The following is a 17,969-nucleotide window of genomic DNA, read 5'->3' as shown; positions in this document are numbered from 1 at the left end:
AATGTTAATGCTGTTTATTATTTTATTCTGTTTGAGTCTATTTCCCCCTCCTGTCTTATGCATTGCCATGTGTCTTTATGTTGTATTGCAAGTAAAAAACAAGAAAGACAGAGGGAGAATTGCTGACAAACGGAAACCGCAGTCTTTTCAGAGTTTTTCTAGCCTGCGGTGCATGGTCAGCTGAGCAATCCAATATACTCTGTTGAGAAGATGAATTACGTGCAGAAGCACCAGAGACAGTACACACAAACCGATCTAGAATGTGTTTAATAATTTATTAAATACAGCATATTACACGCATGTTGATAATGTGCATATACTGGTACTTACACTATAGAGACATTTTTTAAAATTTAAAATCTTATTGCTGCACATGTTAAACAGATTGGTTTTTTTTAATTTTCTTTTCATGTAGTGTACAAAATAAAATGCAGCAGCCTATGAAAACAAACAAACAAACAAACAAACATGTCCTTGTGCTACAGATTACCAGGTGATGTTAAGGTTCAGGACATGATGACGCAGATGAGACACATGCTACTTCGATGGACACTTGGCAGAACAGACAGACACCAAAATTCCACAGGAACAGGAAGTCAAGATCCCTCATGCAGTGCATTACTGAAAGCCTGGCCGTTGAACAGGTCTGACTGTTTCATCGATGCCAACTCATACACGGTAGCCAGCCCCATGATCATTGTTGGCGAAGCAGAGAACACACCAGGACCGACAGCCAGGTTCCATTAACGATACTATGCAATCTCGTAAAGCAACATCCACCACTTCGAATGTATTTACACTCTCTGTCTTCCCATGTGCGTTACTTCATTCACATCACTGTATCTAGCACCCTCAGACTTACTTACATCATATAATGACCGACTTTCCCACAAAGAAAACCTCCCCGAGTTCATATACTGCTCTGTTCAGCCTTTTAGGATATACTTTCATATATCAAATGAAATGATGTGCCTTGCATGAAGGAATTAGAGGCTTGATAGTATCAACTAAAATAGTGCAGTTTCACATTCCTTGTCATTTATGAGTTATTCTCTATATAATACATTTGTAGAACTATTTGGTGTGCGTAAAGGTAGAATGTGTGAAAGTAAAAGTGCATGCAGATGGTTAAGGAAGGAGTAGTTTGACATTTTTGCAAATATGCTAATTTGCTTTCGTGCCAAGAGAAAGACCAGACAACTGATACCACTCTCATGTCTGCAGCAGCTTAGCTTAGCATAAAGACTGGATGCAGGGGGTGGGAAAGCTAGTTTGGTTCTGTCCAAAGATTTTTTTAAATAAAGGTGGATTTTATGACCTTCGGATCCAAGCTAGCGGTTTCCCCTGCTTCCAGTTTCCATGCTAAACTAAGATAAGCTTAGCTAAGCTACGCTAAGCTAATCAGGTGATGACTGTAACTTCAATGGGATCAATCTACTGATCTAACTCTCTGTAAGACAGCAGATAGTTGTATTTACCATAACATCAAACTATTACGTTAAAAGAAAATATACAACCAAATGTCAACTGATAAATAACATCTACCTTTAAACAAGGAAAATACAAATTAAAGGAGAATGATTGATAAAACAAAATTACACAGGAAGGATAGACATATGAGTAAACAAAGTCAATCCCTGAGGGCTAAAATCCTACTGACATGAGTACTTAAAGATGCTTCATGAGCAAACATGATTGGATTTTCATGTACAGTACGTGTGTTAACTTAAAAACAAAATAATTGCACAAGGTAATAGCAGGTTTTTTTTTGTCATAGCTAGCTAATGCAACTAAACAAGATGGGCACAAATTCAGCTTTTCAACAATGACATGAACAGCTATGCTTGTTCTTTTTTTAAGAAGCATATTATTCAGCTCTAGATTACATACAATGACCTGTTTACTGTACGTAATAAATTAACGAGAATTGAATGCAACACAAATGCTGCATTCATTAAGATGTGCCTTTTGAAATGAGAAAAAAAGTTTTTTTTGCTTGTGGCAGGAGGAAGAATAGGACGGAAGGATGTAGGGAAAATATTTAAAAATGTGAATGGAAGGAAGGAAATAGGCAGGATAGGATTAGGTAAAGAGGAAAGAAAGAAAGGGTGGATGGAATCCGGTAAGGAGGAATGAAGGGCAAAGGATGAAAGAGGAAAACAGGTCAGAGGAAGGAAATCAGGAAGAATGGACTTAGAAATTGAATGAGAATAGGATGGAATGCAGAGAGGAAAGATGGATGGTGAAAATGAAATAAAGGAAGGAAGGAAAGAAAGATGAAAGGAATAAGAGAGAGGAAGTAAGTAAGTAAAACTAGAGGAACACTTTGTCAAGTTCTCTTATCAGGAGAGGTCCGTGAGTCGGCTGCCTTGTTCGATGACGGCTTTAGCAAACTGTTTGAAGACTCGGTCCATGTACGTGCTCTGTCGAGGCCACAGGCCCTCGAGGAAACCAATATGGCCGCCATGACAGGTGATGAGCAGGGCCAGGTTGGGATTCTGCTTCACTGCCTCCACTGGAATGGCTGCAAAGGAAACAACAGGTCCTGTTTTCTTCTCTGTGGACTAGATTCTTATTCTACATGCCATCATATAAGCATGTTCTCTAAAACCATTAATCAGTTTCCCTGATGTTTTCATCCCTAAATTACTGTGTTGAACTCACCATGAGATGGGGAAAAAACATCATCAGCAGCGTTCAGACACAGCATTGGCACCTGCACAGATTTGAGCCTGTGGACAGGACTGGCATCGTGGTAGTAGTCATCATTGGTAGGATAGCCAAACATTATGGAGGTGAACCTCTCGTCAAACTCTCGAATGGTCCGCGCCTGTAGGGGCCGTATAAAGTGATTAAATGTTGGCCACTTTGTTTAATTAGATTAGAATTTATGGCAGTGTGTCAGTGAAAATAATCCCGACCTTCATGACATGATCGATGTCGTAACACTTTTCAAGCACTGGTCTGTGTCTGCAGGGGAGATTAAAAATAAAACTGTCACTGTGGTGGAATGATTTGCGTCCAAAAATGTCCCTCAGAACTGCTGACAAGGTTGTTACAATGTAATGAAACAACAATCAAGCTTTCAAACTACAAATGCAATACTGTTAATGTATATCACAGACAGTAATACAGTATATTGACAGTGTTATTATTGCTAAAACATTTTTTAGGGGTTGTAAATTTCCCACAACATTTCTGAGTTAATCTTTAAGACAATTCAAGTGTATATATTGTGGCGGTAAACCAACGTTGTATGGTCCAACTGCGGAAAACTCAAAGGTATTTAAAGGTAGTGTAGTAAAGTTTGCTAATTAAGGAATTAAATCAATTACGCTTAATTTTTTTCAGTTTTTCAATGTGAACTCCAGTTGGAATTTTCAAAGTAACATTCCCCATTAGCTAACTCACCACATGAGACTTTTCACATTGTAAATATTTGACAAATTAACGTTCAATGGTAAGTTTGAAATTCCTGGTATTTCTTGTTGATTCCAAAGATTTCCAATTAGCTCGTAAACTTGCCGCAATTTTTCAACCCCGGGCTTTTTTTTAAACATGTTTTGTACTTCATCTAACAAACAAATATACAACAGTATTGTTGGCCTGGAACTAAAAAATAAAGAAATACTTGATCAACATATAGACGATGAACACAGTTTTCAACGTTCAGAACTAGCAGTGGGTTAGTGGCGTGTTAATCCCTCTCTGTCCCCTGCTGACCTGTGCACGGAGGCTTGTAGGCAGCTGGTGAGGTAGGAGTTGAAGAGGAAACGGTCCAGGGGCTTTTCCAGTGAAGCGGTGCACTCAAACACATCCCAGCCCGCTGAGAAGACTACGACCCCTTTCAGACAGGTCTCCCGGCCCTTTCGCCCCAAGTAGTTGGCCAGCATCATCCTGAATTACGAAAAGAGGGTGAGAGGAAGGGACAGATGGGGGAAAAAAAACAGGGATTGGGACATGTTCCATTTCTGACCAATCCTTCACTACATGGGATTAGTGCTGTGCAGTAAAAAAAACCACCTTCTTTATGCCGCACTGAGTGACTGGAACCATGTTGAAGCATGGACTATAGCAGATTCTGGATAAAAAAGCCATTGCTCGATCGCAATTTTATCTTTAATAAACAAAAAACATAAACAACAGTCCAGATATAGATCGCTTGGATGCCAAGATACATACTGAGCCTCCAGAAGGACTCTAGATCTCATTTTATCTCCAATGTTAAACTATAATTTTGAGTATTTTCAGTTTTAATCAATATGAAATGTATGAGTTTAACATTTAACAAAAAAAAAACAGACTGTCTGCTGCACACAGAGATAGTTTGACTTATTAACATGACATCTTTTGCCTCACTTATCCTTCTGGTACCTAAAGCTAAATGAGTAAATGTGATTGAGCTCTGTGTCATTTACTAATGTTGGACTATGTTATATATGGGGTCAAGCGGTAGTGAGTGGCTTTATTACCCGCCCATTGATACTCCAGCAGCCATGATAGGAGCAGCTTCATGAGCCCTCTGGATGTGATCAATAACAGTCTCTAGATCCTCTGTGTTAGCTGCACAGTAGGTCCTCGGCGTCTGTGTGGGACAGGAAGACAGTGCCGTCAGTCTTTTATTACTGCTTCTCTCTGTTTGTTAAAAAAAAACTCAATGTGAAAAAATGGTAAGGTGAATAAAGTTAATTCTTTTAATTTTAAGCTAAAATGCTGAAATATACATGGTATTTATGTAATTTCTGTTGATAAAAAATATGGACAATTGTTTCTTTTGTCAGGTATAAACCATCTTCACTTTTGTATAAACGTACAAGTTACAGCTACAATACCTTACCACTTTCTCTGGGTGCTCAAATTAGAGGAAAAACCAGTTAAAAGGTTGCAAACATCTTGTGAGAATTCAGGTGTCCAGACTTACGTTTTCATCTAGGTGCACGCACCAACACATTTTAATTCAATTTCTTAACATAATATTATCTAAATGATTGTTGACAGAAATAAAGGTGCAAATTGAATGTTTTTTCTACATTTACATCACAGCACAAGCAAAAACAAATGGCAATGACCTTGATTGTTTAAAAAATAAACAGCAAATGAAAACAATGGACTGATGGAAATGTTAAGTTGCACTTGACAGATTTTTGAGCGCATTTGTAACCAAAATAGTCGCACCTGGAGCCCAGATATGAAGTGATTATACACTACAGTATCAGTACAGCTGTGACAACTATGATGTTGTTGTAATATGTTGTACATGTAGTATGTTGTAAATACTGCACTAAATTATGATTATCAATAAGTGTTTGGACTCTATTGGGAGAATGTTGTGAGTCAAATTGTACGTATCATAAACAATTATTTATTCATTTCATTTATGTTATGTGCTGTGCAGCTTTTGCCCATGTTTGCCTTGGCATGGCTGCTCGTAGATATGAACATTTTCTCTTGGGTGAGGCTTACATGGACTATGTATGATTAAAAGTCTGTTCAGGATAGGAAATATAGCATTTTTGTCAGCAACACAAGAAACAATGCTGCTTCTGATTGAAGCTTTTTGTCCTGTGGGAATGTTGGCAGAAGGAACGAGCTGGGCCGGTAGGAGTATGGGAGGAGGTTGCTAATTTGCAACAGTCAGAAAGATCAGCACAGACAGTGAGAAAGTCCTGACTGGAGAAAGTATCAACAGTACAGAGAGACGAGATAAGGAGCTTACGAAATTTGCTTACAGCATTTTTTTGCGGTACACACATAATGAAAGTAACCTTTAGACAATACTGTGAACAATACTCGTGTCTCGTTACTCTGATTGTCAAGAAGTTACATCTCAGAATTTCCACAACAATGTCACTAAACAAACAAATATAGTTAAGTAAATCCTCGGCAAATACAGCATACTATACAGTAGACAGGTGTGAGACACACAGCCATGACACAGACAGTAGCTAAAACACATGTGGACATGAGGACCTGACACATGATCATGAAAGAGACATGGTGATCCGGGGCTACATCAGGACCTTTGTTGTGTAAGAGGGAGAGATAGCAGCAAAGGAAGTTCACCTATAGATTCTACCACTGTTGGGCTGCACACGAGCCAGTCTCAGGTCATGGTATTTTCCATCTTAAGGGAAGATCAATTGTTGATATCAGCTGGTGCTGTACATAAATGCAAGATGCTCTGACAGTGAGATCAACCAACACGATACAGGAGGCAAATCACACTTTAGCTAAAACGATAAGTTAATACATTTTCTGATATACAGAAGATAAACCTGCAACTATTTCGATATACTTTGGTAATCTTTAACAGGCATTTTTCACTTTTAGTCAATTTATTGACAAAACAAGCGTCTGAATATTTTAAATGTAAATAATCGATAGTTTCAGAACACTTAAAACAGAAAATAAAAACTGTGATTTTATAAAACAGGCATGAAACAGTCAACACGATTCACTACATCATCTTTGAAATACAAACAGAAACTACACAATTTTATGACTATGCTGTGCCTTTTTGGCAAATCATTTATGCACTGCCATGAGTGTAAAGCATCTCTCCTGACATACATTGGACTCCAGAAGTGAGTCCACACTTTATTACTGTGTAAGAGTGTGAACAGAAGATTTACTTTTATTTCTATAACCTACTGCATATTAAAAATAATTCCCCTTATCACAGCTAAAGGCCAAAGCTATCAAATCATCTGTTTTTTTTAAAAAGTATTTCTGGCTATCACATAGATGAACATGTTGTTGAAACAGCCAGGCAGTGCAGGTTACCTAACATTACAAAACAAACCGGCTCAAACTCCAAGGAACCTACTTAACACGTCCAGTTTCTCAGGATGCTGTTGACTCTTAAGCTCTTTAAGGCGCATCATTAAGATTCAACTCAGGCGAAGTGAATTCCTGTTTTTCTGCCCTCTCATGGTTCCTCTAATAGGCATGCACACGTTTTAGACTTTGCAGTGAAAAGGCAATACTTACACATTGAATTGTAACGTATAAATACGAAAAATAAAATACCAAGAGCTGGGTGGAAATATTAGAGGAGAATAAGACTCCTGCACTGCAAAGCTAGAACTCTACAGGGAAGTGTCATGTAATAGGCTTTTTACGAGGTTTAGAAATAGGGCACTGGCACTTTGGACGGTCTTTGAGGCGGGGGGCATCTTTCACTCATCGGGTCATTCTACAGCGCTGTCCAATTTAAACAATGGGCAATATTCACACTAACTGGGCACAGAGAAAACGCTCACAGGAGCGTAAAAAATGCTAAATTGTTTGCATCTAATATAGCACAAATCCCAGCTGAAATGAGGGAGAAAACTTGCTCCTTACCACCACCACTTGATACAGTGCCAAGGTTACAGGGTTTACACTTTTGTCTGAGGGCAGCTGAGCCAACTGAATTCTGGATATGACCTAGAATACATGTTTAAATCAAACTGGGTGACATTTTTGCTTTACTGTCGCTTTACTGTCGCTTTTACCCCCCTTATTTGTGAATACAGCAGGACACAGATCAGCCACTGATTCAGATTTACACCCAGCGACAGGAACATTAGATTGATTGTGGGCAACCCCTGCCAGTAATGAAAAGCCATTTGTGCTTCAGATGAGATCTCTGTATCGTAGTGATGGCATGATTAGATCAGGGTGATACAGTCACCCATAAAGAAAGTGCCTCTGTTCCAAATGTACAGACAGGGAGGGAGGAAACTTAGAACACGCCAAGCACTATGAGAGCCCGGGTCCATTCATTTGGCTAAATATACCCGGGTGTAAGAGGACAGATAAGGCCGGGTGTCGGAACGGCACGTGCTCGGCGAGGTCATATTTCTGTGGATGGGCATTAAAATACGGTATCTGCCTGCAACTTAATCCCTGCTGTGCAACAACATTGTCTGTGCAGCGTCAGGTCAGGCTCCCTGTGGGCTCTGTGACACGTGTGGATCAGACATGCTCTGTGCCGGCTGACGCATGAAAAGAACAACTGTCCTAAACAGCTGTCTTGTATACACATTTCTGAATTGGGACAAGACAAATGAAGGAATTAAATAACAGAGGACGATGGAGTAGTAACACGCTCGATTCTTACCAGCAGCATTTCACCAGACACCCCTCTGTTGTTGAACACCACGCATCTGAAATACACAAAACATATACTCATCAAATATTAGCCTCTGAAAAGATTCCTTTGACAACTTCATGTGTTAATTGTAATGGGGATGTAAAGCATTTAAAGGACCAGTGTGGAGGATTTAGTGGCAGTAGGCTGTGGATTCCAACCAACTGAATACTCCTCGTCTCAGCCTGTATTTAAAGTGTGCAGGAGAAAAATTAAATAAGGCGTCTCGGGTGTTTTGTTTGTCTGTCCTGGGCTACTGTAGGAACGTACTGGTGCAACATTGCGGACTCTGTGGATGAGGACCTGCTCCCTCTGTTGATGTTAAAGGCTCATTCTAAGGTTTCAGGTGACTAGTGAAAATGTAATCATGAATATCATATTGCGTTAATGAGCCTAAATCCCCCTAAATCCTACACACTACAACCTCTGCCATAAATCCATTAGTTCTAGCATCTTAAGTGTAAAAACGTTCTAGTTATTGTAGTCTTTGTTAATTATAAAGGCAATATGCTTGAGTTTTCCACTGTTGGTCTGATAAAACAATAATTTTGGTGACATTTTATGGACTAAGTTATTTACTCAAAATCAATAATTCATCTAAAAGAGCTCGCAATTTCAATCATCAAAATCAAATGTAGGATCTGCCGTTCTCGCAGGATTTTAACCTCTCCTCTCAGTCCTACTTGTACTCGCTAGGCGCATTTCCTACAAAAAAACAAACCCAGCCCTTCTAAGACGACACAGATGGCTAAACGGTGGCCCGCAGCTGCACTTCCAGACACCGATCACGTGTGCACAAAGACAACCAACTGACTAGTACTGGAGGTAACTGTGCTGTGTGGCCTTTGCCCGTGTTTGCCTTGGCGTGGTTGCTCATACATATGAAAAGCAACATTTTCACATGGGTGAAGCTTAGATAGACTGTATATGATTAAAAGTCTGTTGCAGGTAGGCAATGTAGCATTTTTTGTCAGCATCACTAGAAACAATGCTGCCTCAGACTGAAGCTGTTTGTCCTGTGGGAATGTTGGCAGAAGAGCTGGGCCAGCTGCAGTATGGGAGAAGGTTGCTAATTTGCAGTCAAAAAGTTTAGCAAAGAGAGTGCATCGGAGATGTTAGGTTTATTTTCTTTTTGAGAGATTCTTTGGGAAGAGGGTTTCCAAATTAATCGAAGAGAACCAATAATATTACCACAGATCCTTAACTCTGTTGGTTGGCAGGAGGGTTAACTCAGATTTAACAGATTTGAGGAACTAAACTCTTTAACAAGCTGAATTTCTATCTTTTGTTGGTTATTGCTGAAGCTTCAAAAGGTATTTTTTGTTTAACACTGACATCTTTATTTTTAGTGACTAATATTTGAACTTGTCTGATTCTAACCTATAACCCAGGAAAAAAATCCTCACCCTAATCTATTGATTCTAACTGGACAAAATTCAAGAAGAGCGAAAACTGTCAATGAATGGATCAGTTAATCAACAGAATTAAGTAGCATCGACTATCGACTGATGGTCGGACAAACCTGCTATTTCAATGTCCACTTGCAGCTCTGGGAAACTGTGATGGGCATCTATATACCTCAATAACTGGCAGGTTAATAAATGATGAAAATACAGAGAACATACATACAGACGTATAATGCAGCTTTGTACAAGGAAGAACATTTAGAAGATTCGGTGCACTTACACTTGTTTATTTGTTGTTGTCACTACAAGTTGCTGACTTTGCATGTTCAAAGGAACACAATGCCCCAAATTCCTTTAAACAAATGTTCCTTACTTGGTGAGGTGTGCAGAGAGAGGCACAGCTGTGTGAAGAGCACTCTGTCTATACTGCAGAGCAAAGGCATCAGTGTCCCTCCTTGCTTCATATCTTCCGCCAGTCATCTATTATCTGATGGAGTCAGACCTGCTGTTTGTATCGGTGTAACCCAGCAGCGGGGCAGAGCTGGACAGGGTGTTGGGCAAGAGGACGGGTAGGTGCAGGGAGGTGTGTGTGTGTGGGGAGGGTGCTCAAACACACACTGCAGCATACACTCGGAAGCTGGTCTGGGCTAAGCTGCAAAAGCTTCTACCGGGATAAGCTGTAATTCATTAAGCTACACGGACAGGGGTGAGGGGTGGAAGATGCTGAGTTTGCCGGCTCTCTTCCCATGCCTTCCCAAATCTGGGTGAAAGAATGAGTGCACAGTGAAAGGGCCTATTGCAGAGGGAGAAAGGAAGGGGGAGAAAAAAACTGCCTCCCTGTGCAACTCTTCAAGCCTGTGCTACGTTTGGCTATTTACAAAAGCAGCTCTTGACACACAGCTTAGCCCACCACTTTAATTGTGCACTTCACCTGAAATAACCCCAGGCTCTTGTCACTCCTGCGTCTATTATATAAAAGTTCTAAAAAATGCTACAGAAGTGGGTTTTACCTTTCAGTCAATATGGTTAGCTGAGGTTGAATGGACAGCATAACTGTACGCTAGATGATTGCAAATTAGAACATAAGGCACAGAGTGTGTCAGTTACGTGATTTAGTGCCCTGAGTGCGTGTTACTCAGCGCTGGACCTCTGCCAGCATCTCTGTCCAAGACCACCCACCTATAGCCCAGATCCCGGCTCTGTTGGACCATGTGCAGGATGTAGGACTCTCGGCTGGTGCCGGTCAGACCGGGGAGAAGCAGGACCGTCGGCCTGGTGGCGGGGTCGGGATGAGAGAAGCTGTCATCGTTGTCAAACCAATCCAAAGAGATCTGTCCTCCATCTGCTGCCTTAATAAGCTCACTGCAGAGACGAGCGGGACACGCAACTCAGCAACGGGTCTGAACATTATCCTCCATCTTTATCTCTTCATATCTATTCACTCGTCTCATTTCACTTTTGATATGTAGATGCCGACCACATCATCATCACCGTCTTGTTGCTGCTGCTTACATACACCCTGACGCCGATTGAAAAGATGCACAACATGTTTACGCATATTTGTATATCAATAACTGTATACATGTTCTGTAATATGTGCAGCATGAAAACGTGAGCAAACTTTCATTTCGTTATGCAACCCTGTGTTGTCTAATAAACAAATAAATCATCTTATACCTTGAAAGCTTACAGGAACACTTATATAAGTGAGAAAAAGTACCGAAAGTAACATTAACCTTTGGTGAAATGTACATATGATCGCTCAATAAATGCTGTTTAAAACACTCCACAAAATGAATACTTTTTGTTCAGTTCCAGGTAACGTGAGCACTTCATTGTATCCATCACAAGCTCTGCCAAAGGGGAATTTGATACGTGGGAAGAACGATCACTGACAGCCGCCTCATTTCCCTTGTGATCATCTTGTCAGCGCTCTTTACAAAATGCAGCAAGTTAAGATAAGGAGGGAGGGCATTGCACCAGTGGGCTTTTATGATCAATCAATTTCTGGGCTATACAACCCTAGCCTGGCAGATGAGGTCATCCACTCCCCGCGCTAGTGCATTTTAAAACCTGCACTGCACACTGTGTCAGTGAGCCAACCAGCCGACTTGGCTGGGCTGGCAGTAAAGACATCAGCATGAAATTACAGAACCGCCATGAAATATACACCTAAGGCTAGACTTTAATGTCTGCGAGGGCCAATCCAGAGTGACCAGCGCGCAACGCTGGAGGGCACCTGGCGCTAATCCTCCGCTCGGACAACGAGATGAGTGGAATTTCACCCAGACAGCCAATGACAAAAAGGATGGTTTTCACAGTGTCCTTCCTTGGGTCAACCTTGCGTAACTTTATTATGGGTGGTGTCCTGTTGTCCCCAGAGATAATGTGATAATACAGTGAATGTGACATCAGTCGTGCCACGTTTTGATAACAGACAGCTGTGGGTTGTGGGAATATTTGTCTCCTTGACAAAGGAAGTTTTTAAGAGCAGAGGCTTTGTGAATGTCCTTGGGATGGGTAAAATAATTAGCTAATCATTTAGCTAAAGGATTAAAAACAACTATACCTATATCATCAATCTTTCAGCTTTTGATCAAGTGTTTCAATAAAATCAGAGATAGGTTTAGTTTTAATGCATTTGATATTGATTGATAATTATTAATTACTAACAAACTTTATTAACCCAAAATGTTAGTATTTGACGTTCTTAGAACGAGACTTATTCCTTCTGGTTTGTTTACGAACAGCTCGGGCAAATCCTACAGGTTCTACCATTAAATTGAATAGTCTTTGAATCATATCAATATGACGTTAACTTTAATTAGCTATACAGAAAAATGGCCGGTAGAGATGTCCTTCAGAGGGACACTTTTTACTCTTATACTTGTGTACATTGAAGAGTCTGAACTTTTTTACATTTACTGAAGTGAGGAAGTCGTGTCTTTACTTCTGCTGTGCGTACTTTTGCCACCTCTGGAGAAAATACACAAAAAAACTAGGGGTGTACAATATGGATTTCTTTCAGGTGATACTGATAACTGATAATGACCTGCTTCTCATGGCAAACAACAATAAAATAACCGATAGTCTGACATTTTTGTATATTTAAAAGAAGTTCATCACCTGAGGTTAGGATGTAGTAAGCAAAGACACATGATTTAATATTGCAAAGCTCTAATAACATTTTCAATATCAATATCCCTCCTCTCTGGATCCTTGTGAAACTTCTGTTACGGATTTCATGGTGTTGTTTTCCCCTGAAACTGTAAAAATAGTTCACGCCAACATGTTTGGTTCTCTTGTCTACACTGCATGGCTCTACCCTTCTTCTCCTTTGTCTTCTTCCCCTACTTTTTCATCCTCATGTTTTCTGGCAGATTGCAAACCAACTGTCAAGGTGCAAACATCCACCTACTGAGAGCTGGTAAACGCTACGCTTCTTAAATCAGTGAAATTATTTAGGCTTCAAAGTAAGGGTTATTTTTATCAGCTAGAATTTCACAGATACCGATAAATAGCAAATAACATATGTTTGCCAATATCGGCCTGATATTTATTGTGCATCCTTTCAACGACAATATCTGTCCAAATAAATCAATTCAATTTTTTATGTTAAGTTTGGGGTTTAACTTTAACAGTTTTTATATTATTTGTGCACTTTTTTAGAAACTTTTGTTTTTAAGTCCTATATTCTTGAAATGTAGAACTTCTACAATCTTTTTGTTCCCTCCATAAGTTAAAATACAAGCTTTTTTTGCTATAATGTTCATCAACAAAATTTGTAAATATATGGCTGTGAAGTAGCCTAAATCTAAAACTCATGTTAGCTTCTGCAAAAAGTTGCATAGTGCAGCTTTTAGGGGTGAAGTGGCAAAGTCATAATTAGAGAAGCTGATTGTTTTTTTTTCCCTCTCCTAGCTGACAAATAAAGCACCATCACATCACATAATATATTTCATATTTTATACACACATTTACAGTACATCAAGCCAAATAGCATGGTCACTGAAATGAGGATAAATCAGAATACATGAAACAGATTACGTGACAATAGAATATGAACAAATAGGTAATAAACAGTATAAATGAAAAATAAGCCTCTCTTGATGAATTGTAATCTCCTTTATGTGCACAGGGGGCAGGAATGCAGCGCCAATTAATCTTCAACAGAATGTACATTATAAAGGCGCAGGCAGGGCGGCCTGAGCCAGCACTGTGCCACAAAAGATCTCTTTCTCCCCTGAGCTTTTGAGTCTTGGCTAAGAACAAAACTGGGATTTGTTTCCAGTTGTGAAATTGGAAAAAAAGACATCAAGAAATAGTCAATGGCATTTTTCCTGTGCTAAAGCTAGTTTTGAAGTTTTGCTATAAAAGCTTTTCTCTGTGGGAATGGAAAATTCTGCAGTGCTATTTAATTACAGTAGAATTTCTAAACAACAAAGCTCTTAAATTAAATGTTTATTTATTGTAACTATGTCAAAGTTTCACATTTTTTCCAGATATAACCTCTTCGACTTACACTGTTAGGTTCAAATGAACATTTTTACCAGCGTGTCTACTTGCAAAGAGCGATAAATTCTGAGTTTGAGGAAAAGAAAAGCAATTTTTGTGATGCATAATTAGTATGTTAGTCACGGTGAAGACTTACTTTCTGTAGACGACCCCAGGTTTGGCTGTGACAAAGGGTCTCAGCAGGGTCTGGATGCGGCTCTCCCAGCACCAAAAGGTGGGGTAGTAGGTCTCTGACACTACGGGACATTGCTCTCTCAGAAACTGGCAGAACTTCTTACCCCCAGATATGAGCTGTGGCTTCTGCAAAACACAGGTGAATGAAATTTGGCACAGTCAGAAAAGTGGCTTCTTTTTTCCCCTCAGGGTTTCTTATTCAATATGACAGCAGATCCATCGGTGAAAAATGTTTTAATTATTTATTTTTTAGCTCCAAGCTATGTTTCATTTTGTCATCTGTTGTAAAATAAAGAATCAAATAAATTTTAATCCTTTCCTAACTTGTTGCATTGTCTCTAAACTTAACATCAAGTCTTAATCTTCTGATGATCCTAGAACATTAAATGTACGACAGACACTTAAAATAGAGAAGATTTCACTTGTAATACAGGATTAAAACTGGACTGGAAGGGCTGATTTGCAAAAAAATAATAAAAATGTTTGTGTGCACTCCAGGGAATGTCAGTTAAACTGGTGTTTTTGTTTTTTGCGATAAAATGTCTGAAATAGTTTCCTTTTCATAAATCATGTTGTTTTTACTGTGCACTCCAGGGAAAATCAACCAAACTGTTGTTGGTTAATGCACTTAAGAATGGCTTGTATCTGTTTTTGCAAATGAACTTGACAGCAAGCCTGTAACTGAGATGAACGCCAACATTTAGGTTATTTTTTAGTGTTTAAAATTCGATTAATAAGAAGGCAATAGCCCTGCATAATGAAAAGATAAATTGGGAGTCTCACTCCCAATTTATCAAAAACTGACGCTAAGGGATGGCAGCCGATCCATCCTATAATCCCAAAGTGTCTGTTTTTGACGAGTTGAGAATGGCACTCAAATTTGCACTGTTTAAAGGTGCACTATGTAGTTTTCAAGGCAGAAATTTTAAAAAGAAGAGAAAAATCTCATCTTCATTTGACTAAACTGACACGCACAATTTCTCTGTTTAATAGGGCTGCAGCTATAGAATATTTTTGAATCAAGTATTCTACCGATTATCCCATCGATTAATCGAGTAATCTAATAAAAAACAATTTTTCATTATTGAACAACAATACCAAATAATGCATAATAAAAATGACAGGCCTGTTAAAAAGACCAAGCAATTGGCTTTTATTTTGGAGAAAAACATACTATTTATTCTAACTATTCCTAACACCAGGAGTAAGAGTGTGTGTTTGTTTATGTGCGCACGTGTGCATGAGGGAGAGTGAGAGAGACGAGATGAGTGTGTGTGGAAAGGAGTTATTTGGTGTAGGCTATTACTCTCTTGAAATTTAACACAAATTAGTTTCCACTTCTTAACATGATGTCTAGTCATACCAACATCAGGTTACAGTCTCTAAATACCATACGTTTTAACTAGTGATGGTAGGCTACGTTAAATTAGCTAACATCAATGTTTACGTAACTTGTGTTGGCGATGCTTGGTGAGCTGGTGTTAACAACTGGATGCTTTCGGTTCAGATGTTGAATCATTGGGGACGTGCTGTTGTGGTATGCCAGTTCTGGTTTGCAGTAGACACATTGCACTTTGTTATCTTTTTTTTTAAGTATGAAATAATCCCAAACTTTGGACATTCTTTGAATTTTACGGACCGTTTCATGGCTCTCCGCAATCGCGCTAACTCAATTCTGAACGTATGGGTGTGTGTCTGCAATAATAGTCTGTGTGGAAAAATGATCCCTGACCTAAGCAGGCCACATAACGCGGGTGATAGGAATCAAACGAAGCCTCGAGGCAGAGATTTTGCTTTGACCATCTTTTGTAATCGAATTATTCGAGTTACTCGAGTAATCGTTTCGGCTCTATAACTTTCTTTATATTTGCAAGGACCTTCTAGCCAACTTTGGCTTGTTTAATCCGTCATGGAAATGTATCAAATAAACATTTCTGGGTTTGTATTACCATCATAAATATGAACTTTATGATTTTTTTTAGACTTTCTTTTCCAAAACTACATACAGCACCTTTAAAGGGGCCCTGCATAGTTTTTGGGAGAAAAAAAATTCAAACTCAGAATTTTAATATTTACAGTATTGATTATGTTAGAACACAAACTCAAAAATATTTTTTTTTCTCCAAACTGAATAAACAAGCTGTTCTCAGAGAACAATGTTTGAAGTTTGAAAGGTGGCAGGGTCCGCCACATGTAAACAATGTAAAACAGTGTGAAATTGCGTTGTCCTTCATTTGTTGTTTGTTTATTCAGTCCTGAAAATGATCAGATGTTATATGGTTTATTGAAAGCATACAAAAATGCATCAATCAAGATCTTTCTCTTTTGATTAAATGTTTTCCCCAAAACTACATAGTGCACCTTTAAGTTCAGATGGTAAAATGTTGCATTCAGTGCTCTTTTCAAGCCTCTTTTAACGTTCTAACTTATATTTCTCTTGTATTAACATTATAATGACACCCATACATGATTTTTTTTTAAAACAGCCAATGGGACATTAATTATTAAATAATAAATAAAATCATTAACACAGTGGGTCTCGTGCATTACATCCTAACCGGCATTTTTAGCTAACATACAGTTATGTTAGCCTAGCTTAGCCGACACGGACGTCCAACTGTAACTGTCCGGCTTTGGATTGATTTTAATGTGGTTACATAAGTGCAGCACATAGGTGTGGTTTGGATAATATTAATTGACGGTTAATATGCTGATTAAAATATGTGAGTCCGGCTGCCTGACATCCTCCCCACATGTGCGGGCGGTGTAACGTTAGCCCCGCCGGTGGATAGATGCAGCCTATAATCGAAGCCTCCATCAGTGAACGCACCGGTCGGTTACACGCATGGCAGTGATGATGCCCCCTCCATGAAAAAAATAATCACGCAAAATAGAAAAAAAAAAAAAGAGCTCTAAGGAAAACTGCAGTCCCTTCACGATAGTGTTAACCCATTACACACGTCCACGGGTCTTACCTTCGCTACTGAAAGCAAGTAGTAGCAGGTGTACGCTGCGCTAAAGCCCAGCACCAGAGACAGTCCCACACCCGAACCGAACAGCCCGACTTTCACTTGATTCTCCAGATAATGCGACAGGTCCCTTGTCAAGATGTTGAAGTTGAAGTCCAGCGAGATCATTGCAAGGTCCCTGGTGTCACCCCTACTGTAAGCACAGCGGCCGGCTCGGTTCAAAGTCAGCTGTGTCTGCCTGCGAGCCCACTGTGAAGGAGACAGTCAAGGGGAGCTGGTGATGTGGGGGAGATATACGTGTGAGCGAGCGGTGGCGCTCTTTGACCGGCTATCTCACAGTCAGTCAGCAAGTCAGTCAGTCCGTCCGTCCGTCAGTCGCCCCCTGCAGTCAGCACAGGTGAAGTGCACCATGCGGAGCTGCAGCACTGGAAGCCTCCTTTCACTGGGATGTTTACAGCCAAAGTAGGTTTATGCAAAAGGCAGCATCATTGAGCACCTTCAGCTTCTGAAAAAATGATTTTCCTGCAGTAGAAGCTCACTCCAGGATCAAACTGGATTGCCAAACTGGAAAACAGGCAACCGCCCCTGGGAATACAGTCCCACAAGACTCCATGTTTACCGTGTTGCAATCAGTTCATGGTAATTTAATTAGAGGGGGGCATTATGTAGTCTTGGAGAGGAAATTCAATCTCAGAATTGTAATACTTACAATATTACTGAGGAAATAATACTTATCCATATATATATTTTACATAACTAAATAAACAAGCT

The 17,969-nt window shown here is 39.6% G+C and overlaps 1 protein-coding gene across 1 annotated transcript; it reads right to left on the bottom strand.

Moving 5' to 3' along the window:
- Nucleotides 1-250: 250 nt before the first annotated feature.
- abhd3 (abhydrolase domain containing 3, phospholipase) lies at nt 251-17,551 on the bottom strand. The gene is made up of 9 exons (XM_030403318.1): nt 17,205-17,551; nt 14,192-14,355; nt 10,720-10,902; nt 8,105-8,150; nt 4,473-4,585; nt 3,724-3,897; nt 2,922-2,970; nt 2,665-2,830; nt 251-2,524 (listed from the first exon to the last, which is right to left on the bottom strand). The coding sequence occupies exons 1-9, from the start codon at nt 17,364-17,366 to the stop codon at nt 2,343-2,345; spliced, it is 1,239 nt and encodes a 412-aa protein (XP_030259178.1). The 5' UTR covers nt 17,367-17,551; the 3' UTR covers nt 251-2,342.
- Nucleotides 17,552-17,969: the final 418 nt, after the last annotated feature.

The sequence above is a fragment of the Sparus aurata genome, chromosome 21, assembly GCF_900880675.1.
Source record: "Sparus aurata chromosome 21, fSpaAur1.1, whole genome shotgun sequence".
NCBI lineage: Eukaryota > Metazoa > Chordata > Actinopteri > Spariformes > Sparidae > Sparus > Sparus aurata.
Note: the sequence above shows the minus strand (reverse complement) of the source record. Positions and strands in the feature narration are given on the sequence as shown.

Coding starts and splice junctions, on each gene's coding strand:
- abhd3 (XM_030403318.1), bottom strand. CDS start 17,366: ATGATCTCGCTGGACTTCAACTTCAACATCTTGACAAGGGACCTGTCG. Junction 8,151..10,719: donor AGCCGGGATCTGGGCTATAG/GTGGGTGGTCTT, acceptor TGTGTATTTCAG/ATGCGTGGTGTTCAACAACA. Junction 3,898..4,472: donor GCTGGAGTATCAATGGGCGG/GTAATAAAGCCA, acceptor TTCGTAATTCAG/GATGATGCTGGCCAACTACT.